Source organism: Cicer arietinum, chromosome 1 (genome assembly GCF_000331145.2).
Source record: "Cicer arietinum cultivar CDC Frontier isolate Library 1 chromosome 1, Cicar.CDCFrontier_v2.0, whole genome shotgun sequence".
Taxonomy (NCBI): Eukaryota; Viridiplantae; Streptophyta; class Magnoliopsida; order Fabales; family Fabaceae; genus Cicer; species Cicer arietinum.
This window is the reverse complement of record NC_021160.2, coordinates 49,960,993-49,983,510: the sequence shown is the minus strand read 5'-3', so window position 1 is coordinate 49,983,510 and position 22,518 is coordinate 49,960,993. Positions and strand designations below refer to the sequence as shown.

The 22,518-nt window shown below is 26.8% G+C and overlaps 2 protein-coding genes across 2 annotated transcripts; one reads left to right on the top strand and one right to left on the bottom strand.

Moving 5' to 3' along the window:
• Positions 1–2,294: 2,294 nt before the first annotated feature.
• LOC101513530 (signaling peptide TAXIMIN 2) lies at positions 2,295–3,017 on the bottom strand. Its single transcript, XM_004487139.3, has 2 exons — positions 2,796–3,017; positions 2,295–2,608 (listed from the first exon to the last, which is right to left on the bottom strand). Exons 1-2 carry the CDS (start codon positions 2,903–2,905, stop codon positions 2,485–2,487), a joined length of 234 nt encoding a protein of 77 aa, XP_004487196.1. The 5' UTR covers positions 2,906–3,017; the 3' UTR covers positions 2,295–2,484.
• Positions 3,018–17,238: 14,221 nt separating this feature from the next.
• On the top strand, positions 17,239–22,013 carry LOC101513837 (transcription activator GLK2-like). Its single transcript, XM_004487140.4, has 7 exons — positions 17,239–17,486; positions 17,676–18,218; positions 18,781–18,921; positions 19,015–19,320; positions 20,096–20,152; positions 20,324–20,446; positions 21,601–22,013. Exons 2-7 carry the CDS (start codon positions 17,721–17,723, stop codon positions 21,748–21,750), a joined length of 1,275 nt encoding a protein of 424 aa, XP_004487197.1. The 5' UTR covers positions 17,239–17,486; positions 17,676–17,720; the 3' UTR covers positions 21,751–22,013.
• The last annotated feature ends 505 nt before the right edge of the window (positions 22,014–22,518 follow it).

Here is a 22,518-nt window from a genome sequence, read left to right as displayed (position 1 = left end):
TTGATGTACAGTTTTGATTATAAATGGAGGTTGTTTTTTCAACTTATATTTTCCAATAAAATTTAGTATATAATTGGAGAAAATCAATTTTTACTTAGAGAAGAGAATCGAGGAAAAGAGTGAGATGTAACTTTTTGTCAATCGTAGTTATGATTATGACAATGATTGTATTTATTTTACAGAAGTTGATGATTCTCCAACATCTAAGAAAACACATAGTATAATGGGTGAAATTATTTACATTACAAAGTATGCCATTAAATGTGGAAATATCTTTAAAATTTGTGCAATTTATATAGCTTGTTTTGCTATTTGTGGATTAGTGAATTGCCATAAGACACTATCCAAATATGCATATTATTGTATTATACTACTAGAAATTTGCTTTTTACCTGTGGATTTAAGCAAAAAACACATTTATTCTTCGATTAAATCAAATCCGACGATTCAATCACTTTCATTTATTCTACCCCGTTTAAAAACACATTTGGTATTAAAACATATGTCGTATTAGGCTTTATGCTAACTTAAAATTCTAAGTTGTTTACAACAATAGTGATAGATTATTCACAATCAACTGTAATTAATCAAATTAATTAAAAAAATAATAGAATTAGACAAGTATATTTCATTAATTTTTGTTTAAAATTTTAAATTTTACATCACTTAAGTGTTCTTAATTAGTCTATTCACTTATTCATAATTTTCCAATAATATAACCTCACCTAAAATAACTTTTACTCAAAAAAAATAATTAAAAAAAAAACTCATTATTCCAAAAAAAATATCATGTTGCATCAACCATTTTTCGAAAAGCAAAAGCGTTAGATCATAGAAGTTTAATAACCTTCAAGAAAAAAAAAACTACTTTATTTTTATAAAAAATAAATAAAAATAAGTATTCGCAAGAAAATCCACAGGTACTACCTGCGGCTTTTGCTGCGGATGTTTCATGCGGAACATTCCGCAGATAAATCCTTGGGAAAATTGTGAAGTTTGCTGCGGATGTAAAGTCACATATAAATCCGCAGCAACTCGAAACCTTACCTGCCGTTTTACCTGCGGATTCGGAGATCGCAGAGATATTCCTAATATAATTTTGAGCCGCAGGAAAATCCTTGGGTATTACCTGCGGAATCGAATCCGCAGGAAATACCGCAGGAAAAACGCTAACTTCTAGTAGTGAAATATCTCTGTATATAACTTAAATTTGTTCATTATTACAAAATTTAAGCATATTAAAAGTTGAAGTATAAGGTAAAACCAATTACGAAGTTGAAGTATTACTCCCACTAGTGTTGAATATAAGCAAAAAAATATTGTTTAATTATCTAAAATATAAGTAATATTAACTACTTATACTATATGTAAATTACTCTTATATTCTTTAATTACCTTTTAGTTAATTATGATTAATTATTCTATTTTGGTTGTTCATAGTTTCACTCTACTAGAATTAGTCACATTTGTGGTGTGTTGGAGGGTACCTCCATGTTGATACTTTTTTAATTACTTTGATAAAATTAAATGAGGCTAATTATATTTCTTATAACAGGGTGCAAATGTAGTCTCTTTTGCTAAAATGTAATAATTTTACAAATAATTATAGTTAAGATCAAATATTTTTAATGATCTAATAGTTATGATTGATTAATATAAGTGTAAAACAATATTAACACTAATATTGCATATAAATTAAATTCTTTTATATTTTTTTAATGCAAGATTAATTTTTTTCTCAAATATTGTCGCTCAATACAATATTATTCGATCTTGACAAAGTCACATGTTATCGCTGTAATATTTGGTCAATGGATAGCTAGGCCAAAACTTACCCATTAAAATTTAATGCACTAATATTTTACTGAAAATTTGATAGTATTTTTTTTCATATTGCAAGTAAACATCAGGAGTTGGATGAGTAGTCTCCTAAGATGTAATCTCTACCATTAGGTTCCTCGAACTCACTCTTAACTCTTAAGTCAATGGGTGCATTTGCTCCTCATTTGTCATTGAAATGTCCTAGATCATCTTATCTATTATATTAAATTTATTGGGTGAAAATTATATATCTTTAATTTATCACATTCTGTAGGAAATGTTGGCCTCGATTATTACTATTAAGATTTAATATACTTCGAGTAAAAATTTTCTACACATTCATTTGCTTACATACATATAAAATATATGTCAACCATCAAATAGATCTATGTTACCTTGAGGAATTCCTTTAGTTTTTTTTTAAAAATTGGATATTTACCCCCTAAAAAAAAAATTAATTGGAAATCCGTGTATACCCAAAACATATTAATCTGTAATTTGTAGGCTATATAATAGACAATAAATAGTATATATAGTGATGACAAGTTTAATTAATAATAAAAATAGGCAAATCCAAAGGAAAAAAAAAAGGCTAAAAATTGTTACAAAACAAATGAATCGTATACTATAAAGGAATTGGGTAGATTAAAAAGATAGTATCCTCTAACAAGGAATTTGGTGAGTGAACCATCTAAGAACTCGAACTGGAAGCTTTACAAGACTGACAGCCAAATTTGCCAATCCGGCGCAACAAATGCAACATGGACACAAACAACTCAATATAGACCTGCATAATTTCAATGTTGTGTCATACACTAAAACCTTGGATCTAAAGTGTTGGAATGTGCAACATTAATTGGACTAAGGTAGAGATCTATTGGTTTATATTATATGATCATAAAATGAGAAATGAGCAGCAAGCGATATTATAAAATTGAAGAAAAATAAATAAAAAATAGAGAGAAATTAGGTACCCAAAAAGCCAGATAACTGCACCCAGTAGAGATAAAATCAAAGCCAAAAGAGCAAAGGGCAATCCTATCAAGAAACCCAATGGCCTGCATTCGCAACCTTCCTCTTCCATATTCTCTAATCGGGCTTTTTGAATGTGAAGAAGAAGAATGAGGGGAAGCGGAGAAGTTGTGTTTTATAAACACGATTAAACGTGTTCCTTTGATTGTTTCTATTTATTTATAATAACTTTCAAGGCAACAACCACCTTCACGGAGACGCGATTTTTTTATAACGAGTGCGTCCACTAATATTCCCTTCTAGACTAAAATGCCCTTGCAAATCTTTTAATTTATGTCTCACCGTCCACTGATACTGTTTCATTTTAAAGCTGTTGTTGGGGTTACTTTTGGTACTTCACTCTCCGGAAACTTTTTTTTGTCAACCTCGAAACTTCCTTCTATGTTTCATGAAGCCAAGGTTTAGTTGGGCCGTCTTATATTGACCAAGTTGAAGATGACTTTTATTATAAACAAAAAAATTCCACATTGAGTTAACTTTTCTTTTTTATTGTTTGCAAACTAGTAAAACATACTTGATGGATTGATGGACATGTTAAAAATAAATTATCCAATTTAGTGTTTATAAACTAATAAATTATGATAAATTAATTAAAAATTTTATTATACGTTTATATTGAAATTTCTATTATAAATTAGTTGAGTTAAAAACCAACATAATTATGATAACAGTCATAGTTTATTCAATTATCCTTATAAAATATAATTTAAAATATAACATTGAAATATAATCAAATATAAATATAAAAATAATTTATAAAATATAATCTAAAATTTTAAAATATAAATTTAATCAAATATAAAAATAATTAATAGAATTTGATATTAAACTTAAAACTGAGATATTAACAATTAATTTAAAAATGTTTATGATTTTATCATAAGGGTAGTTTTGTATTTTATATAATTTAATAAATTAGTATTCAAAATTAAAAAAATATAAAAATAAATTGAAATTTTTAAAATAAATATAATTTATTTACAAGAGTATTTTCTACCATTTGCATATAATATATATCATATTTTGATTTACATTCTAACAAATAAAATAAAATAATTTGATTACTTGTGATTTTTTTTAAATTTAAATTATTTATTTAGTAGTGTCGATCATTAGTTTTAAATATAAAATTATTTCGTTTCTATTTATTTATTTTTAGTATTTTTTAATTTATAATATTTAAAATATAATAAATTAGTTTTAAAAAACTAATATGTAATTATTCACAATGATAATTTTAATATTTAAAACTATAGATCGACACTTCACCTTTTTGTACCAATGTGTCATTCATGCAAGTACTTCACCTTTTTGTACCTTTGTACTTTTTTTTTTGTGTCAATTTTTTTATGAGGATATCCTATACGTATATCCTCTTCTTGAGACTATATTCATCATCTGATGTAATTGATTATATTGATGTTTATGGATGATCATAAGTCTTTGAGAGATGATTGTATGTCTTTCTTTTCAATATGTGAATGCTGGAATTTGGTGTAAACATGTTGACACCTTTTTTTTACTTGTTAGGTAACCTTCTAGAATATGATTTGTAAAAGATATTTTTATTATCCTCTTGATTTATGATGGATGAGAAGATTCCTTCTTGTTTCTAATACCTTGAAAATCACGATTGATGTGCTTGTCTTACTTCAAAACTTTTGTATAAATTTGAACAATGTTAACCTAATGTTTTTGCATTGTTCACATAAGACCTCATTTTTATATATGAGTGGATGATTTTTTCTAGAGTACATCCTCAGGTGCAGATGAAAGTTCTTATCTTCCACATAAGAGTACGTTGATTGATGTGATGTCACTTTTATGTTTACTTTTGATAAACCTTGATAGTGTGAACAACTTGATAACTTTTGTCCTTTTGTACTGTTATGAAAATTACATGTTCAATACTTGTGAGATGAAAATTTTGATAAATATTTATCCTCCGATATGAAATTGTGAAGAATATCTATCCTCGGACCTGAGATTATGATGAATGTCCATCCTCGGGTTTATCCTCGGATATAAGATTGTGAAAAATATTTATCTTCGGATCTGGACTATTCATCCTCGGGTCTGGATTATTCATCCTCTAATTTCCATATAGACATATCTGAATCACTAGTTTTTTTTACTACTTCCAAGAGATTTTATGTGTGATTGAGATGCAACATATTGCGATGATCTTCATCGGCTTAAGGATAATCATATTTATATTTATGAATTAGGTTCCTCAATTCTTTCATTGTTGAGTTGATACAATGCACTTGTTTATATGAGTGGCTTCATGTTTGACCACTTATGTTATTTCAACAAAAACTCAAATGCAAATATTAGTAGATACTATTTATAAAACTTAACATTTATTTCATAAGGTTTGTTGTTATTAAAACACATATAAAAAATGTTTTACTTCAACAATATCAAATATAGGATATGATAATATTTATTCCATCGGTATAATTTCTTATTCTTATTTAATTTTATATTATATCTAATCTCTATTCTATCACGTGCATCAAACGTACCCTGAAAATTTAAAGTTCGTCGCAACCCATTAGTAATATAATCTTGTTCCTTTTTTGTATAGAATTCCTGTTTTTTTTTTATTAATGTTTGGAGTTGTATTTTTTAATTAAAATAAACTTATAACATTTTATTTATTTATAATAATAGAAAAGATACAATCATTTGACAAAAATAAACATAAAAAATGGAAGAGATACAATTAAAAATGTAATCAAAATTATTGTGAAGAGCATAAATGTTCGAGATAAATAGTGATTACTATCGTTGGCGGATAATCTAGTTTAGACAACTTGATAATTGTTGACATAAATAGGTATTAATCACTCTTTAGTTCTAAAAAAAGAGTGATTAGACGTAAAGGAAATTGCATAATAGGTACTAAATGATAGTTTGTTTATACTTAATGTCATTCAATCTTGGTCTGCATAAATCATCTCTTCAAAGAAATTTGATTCCTCCTTCTTTTAAAGTTCAAATTAGCATGGAAAAAGTGTGTATTGACATCTCTTTCTTTGATCCATTTGTGTCTTGATTTTTCTCTAATCAACCTCTCCTTATAGTATTTCCTGCCATAATCTAGTTGTGGTGACTTTACTCAACTTAGCATGTATGGATATTATTAACTGCCTTATATTAAGAGTTTGGGTTCCCAAATCTGAACTGCATTTGTTTTATTTTGGGTAAGCAGTAGCCATTGTGAATATTTTAGCAACCAGTTAAATTTAATATATTAATTATAAAATATATTTTATTTTGGCTCCCTCGTGAGGAAGCCGAGTGCCCCATATTTTTCATGAAATTACATGTAAAAGTCTTGAAACCCCTCAAATTCAAATTCTTTAGATAAATGATCCATTATACCTTTTAAGTTAGTCCCCTAACCCCACATTTTTTTTCCAACATTCCATTATACCCTTTTAAATATCATTTTTTATTTTTTATTTTAATTTCTAAAAAAAGAATCACATTGAGCTTTCTTGAACTTTTTTCTTCTTTCAAAAACTAATACATTATAAAAAATTCAAATATTTTACTTTTCCGATTTTCTTATATACCAGAAATGTACACAATTGAAAATAAATAAAAATATTTCAAAAAAATTCAAAAAATAAAATAAAAATAGATAAAAGAAAATATTTCAAAGCTGTTAAGAGTACAATTGGATTTTTATTTGCTTTGTGGGGGTAAGATATCTAATAGAGAGGGTATAAGAGAAAAACTTCATTCTTTAGAAATGGTAGAAACTTGAATTGTCTCACTGGGCCTAAATCTATCAATGCCTTCCATATGAGAAACTCCGTCCATGCATACAATTTATAATAGAGGAATTTATTTGCCACTCACATACGTATACCTTCGACTCCTATACTTTAAGTAAAAATATAAATATACTTTTTGGAGAGGAACAAAATTCGAAATCTGGAAAAATATGTAGGGGATGGAAACTATAAATATAGCAAGTAGATTCCTCCTTCTACTATTATTAATTTGTAAAAAAAGTTAAAATAACTGCTCAAAATTGGAGACATATTTCACATTTCTCTAAAATAGTGTCTCTAAATTAGAGAAAATTTCACATTTCTAATTTTTCGTCGCTATTTTAACTTATTCTAATAATTATAAATTATATCGTAAGTTCAATAAATTTAAAATTTAAAAATTTGTTTTTTATAAAATATAACTGAATGAATAGACAGATTAATCTATGAAATTGTAAGAATCATTCAAATTAATCTCTGAATTTTATAAATTGATAAATACGTCATTAAAATTATATAATATTAGTCAAAATAGTTCTTAAGTAAACTTTTGTCGTTAGATATTTTGATATTGCGCTATAACAAAATGTGTGGCTAATCAACGTTGATTTCACATTAATGTCATCTTCTCAAGAACAAATTTGTGGATGAAATTTTATCATGTCAAAGACAAATTTGTGAGTATTGTACTTATGCAACAACTAATTATTGACATATTAATTAGTTCATGCAATTTTTAAATTTAATAGAAAAATTAGTTCATATTATGATAATATTAATATGAGTTCAACGTAGAGATATCACATATTTAAATAACTTGACATAGTAGTTCATGTCAATTTACAAAATTTAAAGGTTAATTTGACTAATGTTTATAATTTAAAAGACCAATTTACTTATTCACTGAAAAGATTTATTTTGATGAAAAAATCGGTGCATTAATTTTATTCTCTAAGAGTATGTCACAATTCCACACTCGAGCTCCTACTCAATTCAAGCTTAATTATTGTCATGCAAAACAACAGCAAACGTGTGAAATGACTAAACCATTTTATTTACTAATTTTATAGCAAGAAGGAATTTCGACTAACACATAAGATTAAGAGTTCTCAATCTCTAAGTAATTCGAAGCTTATACAAAATGACTAATAATTCAACATGAAAGTTATTACTATTGCCAATGTGAACATGAAAATCAATGATTCAACCGCCATTTCTAGATCTTACTAAACTACCAAAACAGAACACTAGGGCCAACAAGGTTGTCATCAACACTAAGAACCGTAACCTCTTCTCTAGAATTATGCTAAGATAGCATCCTAAATTTTTACTAATGATTATGAGATGAGCAAGATCTTCTAATTAGAATTTAGAGAGAAAAAAAAAAACTAAAGTGAGTTCGAAAATTGAGATGTGAAATCAAAGTTTAATAATGTATTTGATTTTTTTTTTAATTAAATTGAAATGAACTAATAATCTTAAGTGCAACCATTGAAAAATTTAGGAAAATCACAATCACAAATATTAAATATCTAAGTATCAAATTTTACATTAACCATTCTAAATTTTTTTAATTAATAATTAAGTTTTTCTTATAATATAACGATTAAAAGTTGATTTTTGTTCCTTCTTTATAATAGTAATCAAAGGGTACGGCCTCTAAACAAGGAACTTTTATTTATTACGTATGAAGTATCAACTTAATTGAATATAGGTGTGCCTCATCCTCTGAATTGTTCTTAGATTCAGATTCCGTGTAGTCACAATTAATTGATAACGACCCAAGACCAAGATTGGTTGATCCATGTTATAACTATGAAGTTTTATTTAAAATAAAAATAAATAAATAAAATTTAAAATTTGAATCGTTAGACCTTGATCAAATGATCTTATTGACTATACACAATCCTATTTCAACTACACCTAAGCTAAATTCATGTTGTATATACATGTATAATTTTACTCTTTTATTTTTATCGATTCACAAGATTAGTTTCTTTGTTTAAAAAATTTAACAATTTTTGTTATTCATTCTGATTTTTTAACTAAAAAATAGTAAGGTAACATACTGTAAATGACATGATATATGATCTGATGATATAGAATGATTTACATCGTTGAAATTACAGTCAAACTATGTAAAACTTTAATTTTCAACTTCAATTTTTTTTAATAATTTAATTATTTATATATGAATATTTCATACATAAAATTATATATCAAATCATTTAAAATATATTAAATTATTAGTTAAAAAAATCCAAAAAAAATATTAAAATTATCAACTTAATTTTTAAATATGTGAATCAATAAAAATATTAAAATTATAATTAAACATAAATAATTACGCGCATACAAATAATATAGAAATCCAATATCCAAACAAAATACCTGTCACCACAAATTAAACTTTGCATAGAATACGTCCATGCATGTAAGACAAACTGTTTTACTCCACATATTAATTAATATATCCCGGTCACGCTTGTGGCCTTGTGGGCCAGATTTTCAAATATCATTTCCAGATCACCGATCGAATTATAGATCCAATATGTGCTGCATCAAGGTGACATCTTCTTCCATCTATAAAGTTCTAAAAAAATTGTGATATGTAATCTAGTTAATTTGGAGGTATAAAATATAGAATATTTGAATGGAAAAAAGTCATCAAACTTCAATGGTTTAGTCTAGGGACAATTTTTATAATATATATATATATATATATATATAAAAATAATAAATTGATATGTTTTTTTTTATGTAGAGTTGATTCATATATGGAAGTTTAAGGCAAGTTTTAATGAGACATCTTAAGGCCTATAATAGTATTTAATTAAAATTACTAAAAATATTATCAAAAAATAGTTTATAAACACTTTAAAATATTCAATTATTTGTCCTTATATCTTATTTGTTAGACTAAACGTTTTGTCTGAGGTTTCAACTTGGAACTTCGATAGTATTTATCATATTTTCTAAGAGAAAAAATAAATAAATATAAAATCATTTATTAAATTAATATAATTAATGTTATATAGTATATATAATATAAAATAATTTATTAAATTAATATAAAAACATATATGCTATAAGTCGGGTTAATTATGTCCTCTCTATATCCTTTTCTATCTATGTTCTAAAAATGTTACTTTTGCACATATATCTCTCACAATTTAAATATGTGCTACTACAATTCTCTTTGTTAATTAATTTAAAAATAATTTTTTATATAAAAAATGATATAAAAACTTACAAATAATTGTGATGTTTCGTATTCAAATCTGAACTTGTATCAAGTTTACGATATGAAGATTTAACACTTTAAATCACATAATTTAAAAGTGTTTGGTTAGCTGAAGTTTTAAGTCGATTTCAACACGGCAAATCTCAAATCTTAAATATAAAGTATAAATGGAATGTAAAGTATAAATGTCACCATCTCCTAGTGTCCGAAAGCAATTCAAAATTGGAATTAATTAATGTATACTTTTAATATAATATAATTTATGATATTAATCAATTATAACCTTCAAAGCATTAAAAATATTTTTATTTTATTATAATTATTTCTAAAATCATATACATGACCAACGTGATGTGCTGATACATAATATAATATTTTTTATACGCGTAAAAATTAAACTCATTTAAAATTAAAAATATGGATAAACTATGATGTTTTACTTCTAGAGTAGATATCGTTAATGATGAATTATTTGAGATAAACTAAATTTAAATCTTAATTAGAACAATCAGTATCATATTTCATTTATTCTTCAATTAAACTCAAAATTATTAGAATCTCTAATCAAATGGTTCAGAAAAAAAAAAAATTACATCTTGTTACAAGATATAATTAGAGAGTATTTGTTAGTAATAATTTACTACACTTTTATTATTTAATCAGTATAATAATACAATTTTAGAGTTTCTCTTCTTCTTTGATGGATGTCACTTTGTCAACCGTGTTAATAAATGCCCAAAATGCAGGGTATTTTTTTGTGCCATGACTTAGGATATACTTGTTATAGAATTCGATCCCGTTGCATTATTGAGATTTGAGACAGAGTCAATGTCAGTGCCTTGGTTTTGGATTGTCTTGGTAAGATAGTAAATTTGGGGACCTCTTTGAGAATGACACCCTCATTGATATCAAACTCGGATTCCTTATAATTTTGTAATGACTGGCCAGCAGCAACAATTATTGCCATTTTGATGACCCTTTTGAAAAAAACAATTTTTATGTCCATGTTCATTAGGACCATATGTAAATTAAGACGGATGAGTCTTTTTTCTAATTTGTATTTTTTATTTTTATTTTTATTTTTATTTTAAATATGAGTCTTTTTCTAGTACTTACAAAGTATGTGAATTGACTGAGAAAAATGAATGGTGTTTCTCCCAAAATGGTCCCTTCATACACGTGGTTTGAGTTTGAAATGGAAGACCCACCACCTAAATTACATTTCCATGTCATTAGATATAGGCATAAATCGAATATATGTAATTATGTATAATGAGATAGGAGACATCAAGTTATATAGGTACAATACTTAGGATAATTTCACCGTCCAACAATTCTATATCAGATATATCATATGTGCACTACAAAATTAACCATTGCATTAAAATTTATTATTATATAAATCATGTTTTCAACTATAAATTGTCACTTAGTAAAAAGAATCTATAAATTTTTATGCATGCATTGCTAATATAAATATGGTAAACTTTTATGTTGCATGAATTTGGTTGGGTATGATAATTTTAAGTTATTTAAAAATTGATTAAACATAAAATAATGATGTACTTTTATAGGATTAATTATTGGGTACTAATTTCAATCAAACTCTAAGATATAGAAATGTTCACTTCTAAATAATTATTAGAATTTGATGTTAATTATTTCGTTTAGTAAAGTGTAAAATATCCTAAGCTTGAGGTACTTTGGTGCATATAAAATAAATGTAAATTAAGTTAAAATTTATAAACACAGTCTCTTATATGTACAATAATAATGTTCAATGAAATGATGAATTTCATAATAAAACTATTTGATTTATGTACGCGGAACAAGGTAAAAGAGACATGTACAACAAATAAAAAGGATGCAAATTAAAAAGGTGAACACTTTTCAAATACATAAGAGTTTAGATAGATTTGATGATATTATTTTTTGTGAAATATGGAGCATTTCTAAACATAGGATCAATTGTCTTTTTTTTATGTGATTGTTTGGAGTATATGAAGAAAAAAACATAATTTGATTATATGTGATAATATTTGAGATATATTTGCTGATACGTGATTCACTATGCAAAGGGTGAAAGACGAAAATATAAGAAGTTGATGATTTGAATTGTATTTATTGTAAAAATAGAGCAAAAAGACACAACCAGATTATCTTAATTCATTATCAATACAATAACTCCGTCAAATCTCTTCAACCTAAAGGATTTAATTAGTTTGTTCACTACTGAATCGAACTTACACTGAACACCCTAGTTAAGTGACTATGTTCAATTTTATCAACGTTCTAGGTTAGTAGAGTCAAACTATTGAGGAAAGGCAACCATTTTTGGGTTAGATTACAAGTTCAATCAAGTATTCTCAACCTTCTAATTTAGTATAGTCAACTCCAAATATTTTAATATAAAACTCAACAACTTTGATATTCAACCCTAATTTTTTCATCTTCAAATTACAAATTCTCATATCTAGATTCAAACGCTAAAAATTATAATCTCTAATTTTTCTTATCTCAATAATGAGATATTAGAATTTTTAGGATTTAGATTTAGATTTGAGAATTTACGATTTGAAGATGACAAAATTAGTGTTGAACATAAAAATTGTTGAGTTTTTATTAAAAAAAAATTGGGGTTGAAGATGAAGATTATTGAGTTTTTATTATTTAATTGGTTTATTAATTAGTTTTAAGTTTTTAATTAAATGAGTCAGTAAAATAAATTTTAATTTTAAATATTAAATATTGCATAGTCAACAACAATTACACAGTCACCACATGACACTTCATCCAAAATTAGTTATGTCACTATTTTTTTACTAAACTTTTTAGAATTTACATGAATATAAATTAAAAAAATAAAATTATAAAGACTAAAATCAAAATAAAATATATTTAAACAATAATTTAATATCATCTTTTTTTTAATATTTATTTATTGTAAATTAAATTTAAATTTTGAATTGATTTTGTCTTTAGAATACTTGGACCTGACAAAAATCCAAGTACCGAAGAACTTACCAATTAAATACGAATGAATATTTTTCCATCAAATGCATTAGATCTTGCAGAAATCAATAAGATTTGTATTTATAGTTGTAATGTGGGTTTTAGAGTATGTTTATTTCCACATAAAAGAGAGAGAGAGAAGAAATAGAAATTTATTTTATTCAAAAGAGAGAAGAGCTAGACATAAATTTTAATTAAAAGTATGTTTATTTCAAGAAGAGCATAACAACATTAAATGATTTTTGAGTGAATTTAGCTACTTTCTATATCTTCCTAAAATAACACCTGAGCAAAATAAAATTTAGGATGAATTTTGTTCTCCTCTCCTCCTCTCATAAGAGTTGAACCAAACACATTATTTTCTAAAAAAGAAAAACAATATATATATAAAAAAAATATATATATATATATATATATATATATATATATATATATTAAAATAGAGTTATTCTAAACATAATATGTGTTAAGAATAATTAAGAAAAACAATTTACGTCAACTACTAATTAAAACGTTGTCCAACTCAAATAAGCCCCACGCTCGAGCATCAAAGAACATGGACACCTATACTTAAGTAAGTTCAAAGATTGTTACACCATTGAGTAAAATCAAAGGCAAACCTTTTTAATTTTGCTTTAAGGCAAAATCAATATGTATATTCAATCCATTCTACAATTGTGTTATATTATTTTCTTGATGCTAAAAAAACACGGAGCATATTATCTTCTTGATGCTCAAAAAACACGGTGATTATTTATTTATTTTGACAAGGGTGTAGAAATACTTGAGGGTATAAAAAAACACGGTGACTAACTTGAGGGGTGTAGAAATATTTGAATTTTGACAAGGATCTTTTATTTATTTATTTATTTTTTCTAATAATAAAATTTAGGGTGAATATGACAAGGGTTGTTTGTCTCATGGTTTGTGGGTTTGTGGCGCACACATATTGTAGACCCTCTGATCTGGACGTAGCGGTTCGGTTCAATGCGTTAAGAACTGGATTGAACCGATAAGTGGCGTATCCGCTGTATTAGACTAGAGGGTGCAATTTTATTTTATAATAATTATTGTATCATGTATATTAAAATAAATATTGAAATCATTACTTGTCAAAAAATATATATTGAAATATTTAAAATTTGAAATATCGTATTATGGATGTTCTTATTTTTGATTAATTTTAGATTGGTTTATTAAAAGAAATTATTCAAACAAATTAAATGTGTTTTAAATTGTATCAATTCATTTAGTTTTTATCGACAGACAATTACATATATTTATATTAGATTAAACTAGCGTAAATACAAACACTCATACGTCCGTATACACGATTTTATTGATAAAAACAAAAAATTGTAAAATTTTATATAATTACTTAGAAATAAAAAATCAAATATTTAATAAATATAAAATTATAAATAAAATAGATTAAATAAATAATAAATTTGAAATATTTTTTTTATCAAAATTAATTATCCTTTTATATAGGTATCAATATTTAATTAAATAAATAAATTTAGTAAAATAGTGAATAATGATCATGTTTGATTAGAGGAACTCCTATTTTTTTTTTCCTTATAAATATAACCATTTATATTATGTAAAAAAAAATAGATAGGAGTAAAAGGTGCGGTTATCTTTGTTTTGAAATTTAAAATGAAAAATACATATTATATTATATTATTTTCTTACGGTTATAAACTTATTGCATTTCACTGAAAATAGTATTACTAATTCAAGCTGTGATTAAATAAAAAAACATTGAGAGTTAACATAAAACCTTGACACATCCGTAAAAGTATGAGCAACAAAATTCGCTTATTTCCTACTTAAACTAACCAATCCATTATTTTCAATTGTATCTTTTAAGTGGTAATTTTTGGTTTGTTTCCTATTTTTATCTCAAAAAAAGAAACTTAGGAAAGTGTTTTATAAACATATGTATAATAAAGAACATATTTCATCTAGTTTCCTTATGCCCATTATAATCAGATATTTCGGTTTTCTACTAGCAATTTTAACTATAACCACATGTCTTTTTTATCAATCTAAATAAAATACGACTTATTTGATTTCAAATTTTCAAATGAATTGGCAATTTTGGAATAGTGTTGATATTCTATAGTGACTTATCATGTCAATTGCCAATTCTTGGTCATTGAGATTCATGGTCAATACAGATTCATATTTTAAGAATAGATATTACCACACTTTTTTTCCTTTCAAATAAACTCAAATGATTGAAGTTTTTCTATTTGGAATTGTGTTAGGTCTAATTCCTATTACTTTGGTTGGATTATTTGTAACGACATATTTACAATACCGATGTAATGATCAGTTGGATCTTTGTTATGCCATTATTTCAGTGTCATTCTCAATCTAACAAATCATGCTCTGTAGAATTTGAACCTACGACATCGGGTTTTGGAGACCCGCGTTCTATCGAACTGAACTAAGAGCGCTTTATTTTCATAAATAATTTTATGTGATTCCAATACATCTTGCATGCATACATATACTCAATATGGAAAACTATTCATATTGAGTATGTACGTCCAATTGGAATCGGTCTCAATGGATCTATTGTTAGTGCTATTACGATAACTAATAGTTAGCGATAGGGATGACAAAATTTGAACTTGTGACATTTTGTACCCAAAACAAGTGCACTACCAAACTGCGCTACATTCCTCTTTCAATTGATTTACAGTATCATTGTAAAGAATTTTTATCTTCTTTTCCACATTTTTCCATTATATATATCATAGATCCTTACATTTTTTTTTTACTTTTTATTTTAATTTCTTATATTGTATAAATAAAATATCGAATATGAAAAAAAGAAAAATATTCTATTTCTATAGACCGATACTATTCTATTTAATTAAATAAAAAGATAGAATATATAAATAATAACAATATAATAATGAGTATAAGAATAAAAAATATAAATATAAATATATATCAATTAATATGAAATAGAATTAAAATATCAAAAATGAAAAATCAAATTTTGAATATGCAAAATAGAGCCAAACTTAATTACATTTGTTAGATTCTCATTGATCCTATCCATCAATGCCTTACAATTCAACTCGATGGTAACTCTTTGAAAATCAAATTAATGCAACCAACTCGAAGCTTATCGTGAACTTCCAACTTCAACCTTTTGAGGCGACAAAGACGTTTCATGACACAATGTAGTTGCACATACAAAGTTTCCACCATTATCTCTTATGCAAATGCCTACCTCATAGTGTCCTTGTTGTGGAAAGAGTTCAACGTATATACATTGCATTTAATTTTCCCAACTCTGGTTTCTTCCATGATAGTTGCACGTTTTGTTGTGTCACAATATTGCTTGTTCTCTTTCGTGCTAGTTGCCAATATCTGCAATTGAAGAAAATATGTCTACCTCATCCAAGCTGTAACAGGGATAAATATTGCAACAATTAACGTGTTTACTTTGAAGGTTCATTCTACTATGAAGGAAGCCTCTAGCAATCCCCACAAGACCAACTTTCCCTTTTGTAGAACTTTTAAATTTCCATATACTCGTCCAATTCCACTCTTTGCCAAGATGAGTGTTATATATTAATTCCTCCTCGACACTATAATAGGTCGACTTTACTATCATCAATTAGATTAGAAACATAAAAATCTCCAATATCTAGAATGACATTTGTTTGCACATAAGGATTAGTGTTGTCTCTTAACCAAGGACCCCTCCACACCTTAACATGACTTCCACTCCCCACTATCCATCTAGCTCTTAATTTGACCATGACTATCACTCGACACCACAACCATTTATCATAATTAAAGATGATAAAAAAAATTGCAAATTAAGAAACACACAATTATTGATAAATATTCACTGATAAAAATAAACATACAGTAAATTATATTATAATTAAGTCACACAATTGCAAAATCTAGAAACATGACGTACACCCTAACAATATCAACATTTATATTTGTGATTTATTGACTATTAAGAAAATAAATCTATTTTATCATGTTTTTTTTTGTTTGGAAACAAGATATAGATTATCTGTTAAGTGGATGGAGAGAAAATACAGCGGTCAATTTGTCTACTAACACCCTTCTTCCTCACATCCCTTTCATTTCTACTGTTATATAATTATGTGACAAAATTATCTTGAAACTAACTAACAAATCTCACTTTCTCTTCATACATATCCACTACACCTTTCAAATTTCATTAATCAAAATTACCAAAAATCCACCAGCACTTTCAAAATCCAAATAACGCCATCCACAAACCAAATAAATATATTATATAAAAATATAGTACCTTCCAAAAACAACAATAATAAATAGCAGTTGCAGAGCGAGAGTGCAGAGCAAAACACTGCAAGTAGCACACTCACAAACAAAAAACATAACATTCACATAAGTTGTGGCTGTGAGAGATCCAACCTACTTCTTCTTCTTCTTCTTCTTCTTCTTGCCAGCTTCCCAAAAAGGCACCTTTACCATTTCCAATACAAAAATAATAATTACCGGCCTTAATTGGGTTGCTCAGCTTTTTTCTCTCTGAATTTTCATGCACTTGCTAGCATGTAAGCACTACTTTATAATCATATATCAAATTTATAATAACTATGGTTACTTTTTACTATTCATATATCAATTTTTTCGATTACTATTTTTGTGTATGTTTCATTCCATTCTAGAGGGAGTATAATTCATTTACTTATTGTTAATTTATGTTATCTATTCTAAGGTTGAGTTTATTTTTGTGCTTATAGAGTGTGGAGATTATAATCTTGGAACTAACTAGCCAAGTAGGAATCATGCTAGCTGTGTCACCATTTATGAGCACAAGAGATGAGAGCCAAAGAGAGATGGAGGAGAATTTATCATCAATCGGAACCGGTGACTTTTTCGATCTTTCCGAAGGGAACTTAATAGAAAGCATCAATTTTGAATTCGACGATGATTTCTTTGTGTGCATCGACGATGGATATGTGTTACCGGATCTGGAAATGGACTCCGATATGCTTGCTGAGTTCTCTCTCAGCGGCGGGGAGGAATCGGAGATGAACTCGTCAGTTACGGGTGCAAATAGAAAATCTTGTAATGATGGAAATATAATTAGTACTATTGAGAAAAAACTACAAGATGAAGAGAAAGTGGTTTCTTCTTCTGATTCGGGTTCGAGCCTTGTGGATGAAATAGTTAGCAAAAGGGATGAATCGGTGGTGGTGAATCCTTTTCCAAAGAAAGATGACAAAGGAAGAAAATCAAAATCTCAATCAAAGAATAATCATCAAGGGAAGAGAAAAGTGAAGGTTGGTTCTTCTTATACTTGTTAGTTACAATCCCTTTTTTATAGGTCAGAAGAGAAGATCATCATAAATTGCACTCTAATTAATTGAATTGGAGGATCTAATACTATAATATCCGTACTTATTAGTTTAAGTTTAAGGACAATTATAAACCCTTTTAATTATAATTAATTAATTTTTTTCTTACAAAATACTTCCTCCAATCTCAAATATAAAGAGAAAGTTAATCAACAAAAATGTATGACAATACTATTATGATCATGTGATGCTTGGTAAACTTTTAAGGTTATGTCCCTATCTTGATTGTTATAGTCTTACCAAAGTTTCTGAGTGCAAAAGAACTCACGGGTATACCTTAAGTTGAAGAGACAGATATACATCGCAGAACCTTGTCGGGAATATTTCTTTTTTAGTTTATAGCATTTTCACACTAATTCCTTTAAATATTAAGAACAGTTTAAAGGGATAATAAAGTTTCATAACATAAATTTTTTGGACTTTTTGTTGTTGTTGACCATATATACTCCTAGCAAGTTAAGTTATTAATGGTGTTTGTGTTAATTAGGTGGATTGGACCCCAGAATTGCATAGAAGATTCGTACAAGCAGTAGAGCAGCTAGGAGTGGATAAGGCTGTACCATCAAGAATATTAGAAATAATGGGAATTGATTGCCTCACACGCCATAACATTGCTAGCCACCTTCAAGTATGTACATATATTTCCTCTCCTTGAATTCATTTTGATTCTCTGGATTAATAAAATTTATAAAAATATGGAGTTAATTTTGAACGCATGCAGAAATATAGATCGCATAGGAAGCATTTGGTAGCACGTGAAGCAGAAGCAGCAAGTTGGAGTCAAAGGAGGCAATTATTTGGAACAAGAAGTAATAGAGGAGTAGGAGGTGGCAAGAGAGATAATCATGATATGAACCAATATTGGGTTGCACCAACCATGGGTTTCCCTCCTCCTATGACACATTTTAGACCTTTACATGTATGGGGGCACCATCCCATGTGGCCTAAACATGTACCATATTCACACCACCACTCACCATCAGCTTGGGCACCTCCACTTTCTGACCCTTCATATTGGCACCAACGGGTATCACTTCATCTTTAAACTCATTTTATTTTAATTCATCATCACCTACCAAACCCTAACTTCTATTCATTATGTTAGTTTTTCAAATTTAAACTTCAAATCTTCTTTTTAAACTCATTTGATGCCCTTTAGAATTTAAATTAAGATTGAACCAAGTATTAGATTTGATTTGATTTGATATAAATTAGGATCAGACTAAATTTAAAATTAATTAGAATCAAATTCAATTATTTGATTAGGTAAAAAATGATAAGATTGTGTAAATAAAAAGTTTAAATGAAGAATAAAATTAGAAAAAATAAATTACACAAAAATTTAGTATCTATTTATATATAGGTATAGATTAATTGGGTTTAGCTTAAGAAATTTGTACTCAAAATGTGGTTAACCCATTAGTATGCTTAATAGACCTGCAGCTCTAAGAAAGTCATAAGATGATTTTGTAGATTTAAGAAAGTGATAAAAAAATCACGAGTTCAACTTTATGTTTAAACAAAATTAACAATTAACTATTAACATTAATCATTTTAAGAAAGATTAACCAATAACTTCTATAAACTAAATAGTGTTGTTACGTGCCGTAAACAACAATGAACTAATTATCAAGACAACTGCAGTTTTATATGTTTTACTTTCAAAATTATATGACTAAATATATGACTGAAAATCTTAAAACATTAATTAATTATATTATGTAAAAATTTATTAAAAGAAGTACAAAGTATACTCCAACTTTTACAACCCTTATATAATTCACTTCATATTTTGTTTGCAGGCTCCTAACACACCAACCGCAGGAACACCATGTTTTCCACAGCCTCTGACAACAACGGTAACTATTCACCTCTCTCATTTGGATCCACTCAACTTGTCTTCTCCTTCCAAATTTGGATTCTTTTGTCAATTACTTACTCTACATTATTACCATATTTACTCAACAAACTAAATCATTAGTATTAATATTTGAGGAAATAAATATTAAATTAAATACAATAATATGCAGAGATTTGGCTCTCCAACTGTTCCGGGAATTCCACCACCCCATTCCATCTACCAAGTAGATCCCGGCGTTTGCATACCCGCCGCTGGTCAACCATCTCTTCCGCCTGTTTTAGACTTTCATCCGGTAATTTTGCTTTTTTTTTTTTACATATTTATATTTTAGAAAAATAATTTTTCTAAATGACAATATATATATTGCATATTTATTCAAGTCCATACGACCAAAATCACATCACATTTAAAAAAGATAAAACTTTTGTAAACATCACCTACAATCAAATCGCATCAAATTTCAATTTTGTTGCATTATTTTAAAAAAAATTAATATTTCGATGAAAAGCAAATAATTTAAGTTTTAGGTGTTAGTTAGTTTAATTATTTTAATTCATTACTTTGATCTATGATTAATTTTTTTTTTACTTATGTGATTTTTCGTGAAAAGACATTTCATATTATATAGCATTACTGTTTTTTAAAATATTTCTACAAAAATCATAATAACAAAATCATATTAGATGCATCTTAAAAAAAAGTTTTACAGCTTAGTTACCTAGCAATTAATCTCAAAAAATATTATTTTATATATATGAGAAAAATGTTACATATATTTTAGCTCTTAATTATCGTTTTTTTAAAAGCAAATAACTAATTGTTTTGAAATTTATATTAATTAAAATTGAATATATATCTGAAAACAAATGAAACGGATAATTTGTACTTGTGATTTATATAAACAAACCTAAAACTTCTATTATTGTGAACATGTACTGCGTTTAATCTTAATGGTTAAGACAAACCTTTACTTGTTTCGTAGGTTATTTCCCTTTCCTTACAAACACACGCATACAAATTTGCATGTGTACAAATAAAAATTATTGGAATTTTGTTTGCACATAATTTTTTTATCCTTTTAAATTTTACCAAGCAAAAGTGACTCATAAAATGGCATAGAATTATGAGACTCATAAAATGGCATAGAATTATGAGACTCATAAAATTATGGTTTGGTATAATTTAAATTTCTTCAAATGCCTCTCTCTCTCTCTCTCTAGTCCTTTTCTTGCTTGTCTTTCTATCTCTCTCTATCTTTCTTTTTCCAAAACACGATGCATGCGTACACAGTGCATTATTGTTCGTCCGTGTATATAAATACAAAGGTTTCATTTTGTTGTTTTCGCATCGTTCTATGCTGCAGTTATTTTCATCTTTTGGCAATAACTTAATTAATCAAATTTTAGAAAGAGAAAAATTAATATATTTTAATATTTATTTTTACAGTCAAAGGAGAGCATAGACGCAGCTATTAGTGATGCATTATCAAAACCATGGTTGCCATTGCCTCTTGGGCTTAAAGCTCCAGCACTTGAAGGTGTGATGGGTGAATTACAAAGACAAGGAATTCCTAATATTCCACCTTCTTGTGCTTGAATAATGTTCTTATGCACGAGTACACGGGAATACCCTAATTCGACGACTTTTCATATTCTCACTTCTTTTTGTGTTGTTTGACCTCAAAGAGAAGAACAATAATATTTTATCCAATTATGAACTTTCTTTGTATCAAGTAGAGCAGCACAAATAGTTTAACTTTTGTTATTAACTTAATGGCAAGCAAATATGTGAGATTGTAAGGCTGTGATTTTTGTATTGGCCATCCATGATATATATATATGATGAGACTAATAGTGTGACGAGGAATCTCAATAAAGTACTTTTAGTGTAATATTTCTTCAGCAAAATATTATAATATGTGTCCCTTATCTTAATTTTTTTTTTAATTTGATCATTTGTGTATAACTTAATAATAATGTTATGTTTTTACGAAATTCAAAAAATCTATCGTTATCTTTAAACAAAATTTGTCAAATTTATTATTATTTTTAACAAAATTTAAATTTTCATTAAATTTATAACTTCAATATTCAAATAAACTCATATTTCAATTTGCAACAATTATAATAACATAATTGAAGTTAAGAAATCCCTCTTTCTTTCAACACATATATGACCTCTCAACAAATTTAGAAACCTATTCTCCATTCATTACCAAAATATTTCAGTAAAAAAAAAAAGTTAATATTGTTAATATTTTAAGACATAAAAAATTAATTTAAAATTATATAAAGAGTCAAATAAAAAAAAAGATAAAATATTGAATTGTTATCTGATATTAAGTCAAGAGATCAGAAAATGTAT

Excerpts from the sequence above, each read along its gene's own strand:
- LOC101513530 (XM_004487139.3), bottom strand. The coding sequence starts at position 2,905 with ATGGAAGAGGAAGGTTGCGAATGCAGGCCATTGGGTTTCTTGATAGGA. Across the intron at positions 2,609-2,795 it reads GCAGTTATCTGGCTTTTTGG|GTCTATATTGAGTTGTTTGT; the intron begins GTACCTAATTTC and ends GAAATTATGCAG.
- LOC101513837 (XM_004487140.4), top strand. The coding sequence starts at position 17,721 with ATGCTAGCTGTGTCACCATTTATGAGCACAAGAGATGAGAGCCAAAGA. Across the intron at positions 18,922-19,014 it reads ACATTGCTAGCCACCTTCAA|AAATATAGATCGCATAGGAA; the intron begins GTATGTACATAT and ends GAACGCATGCAG. Across the intron at positions 19,321-20,095 it reads CTTCATATTGGCACCAACGG|GCTCCTAACACACCAACCGC; the intron begins GTATCACTTCAT and ends TTTTGTTTGCAG.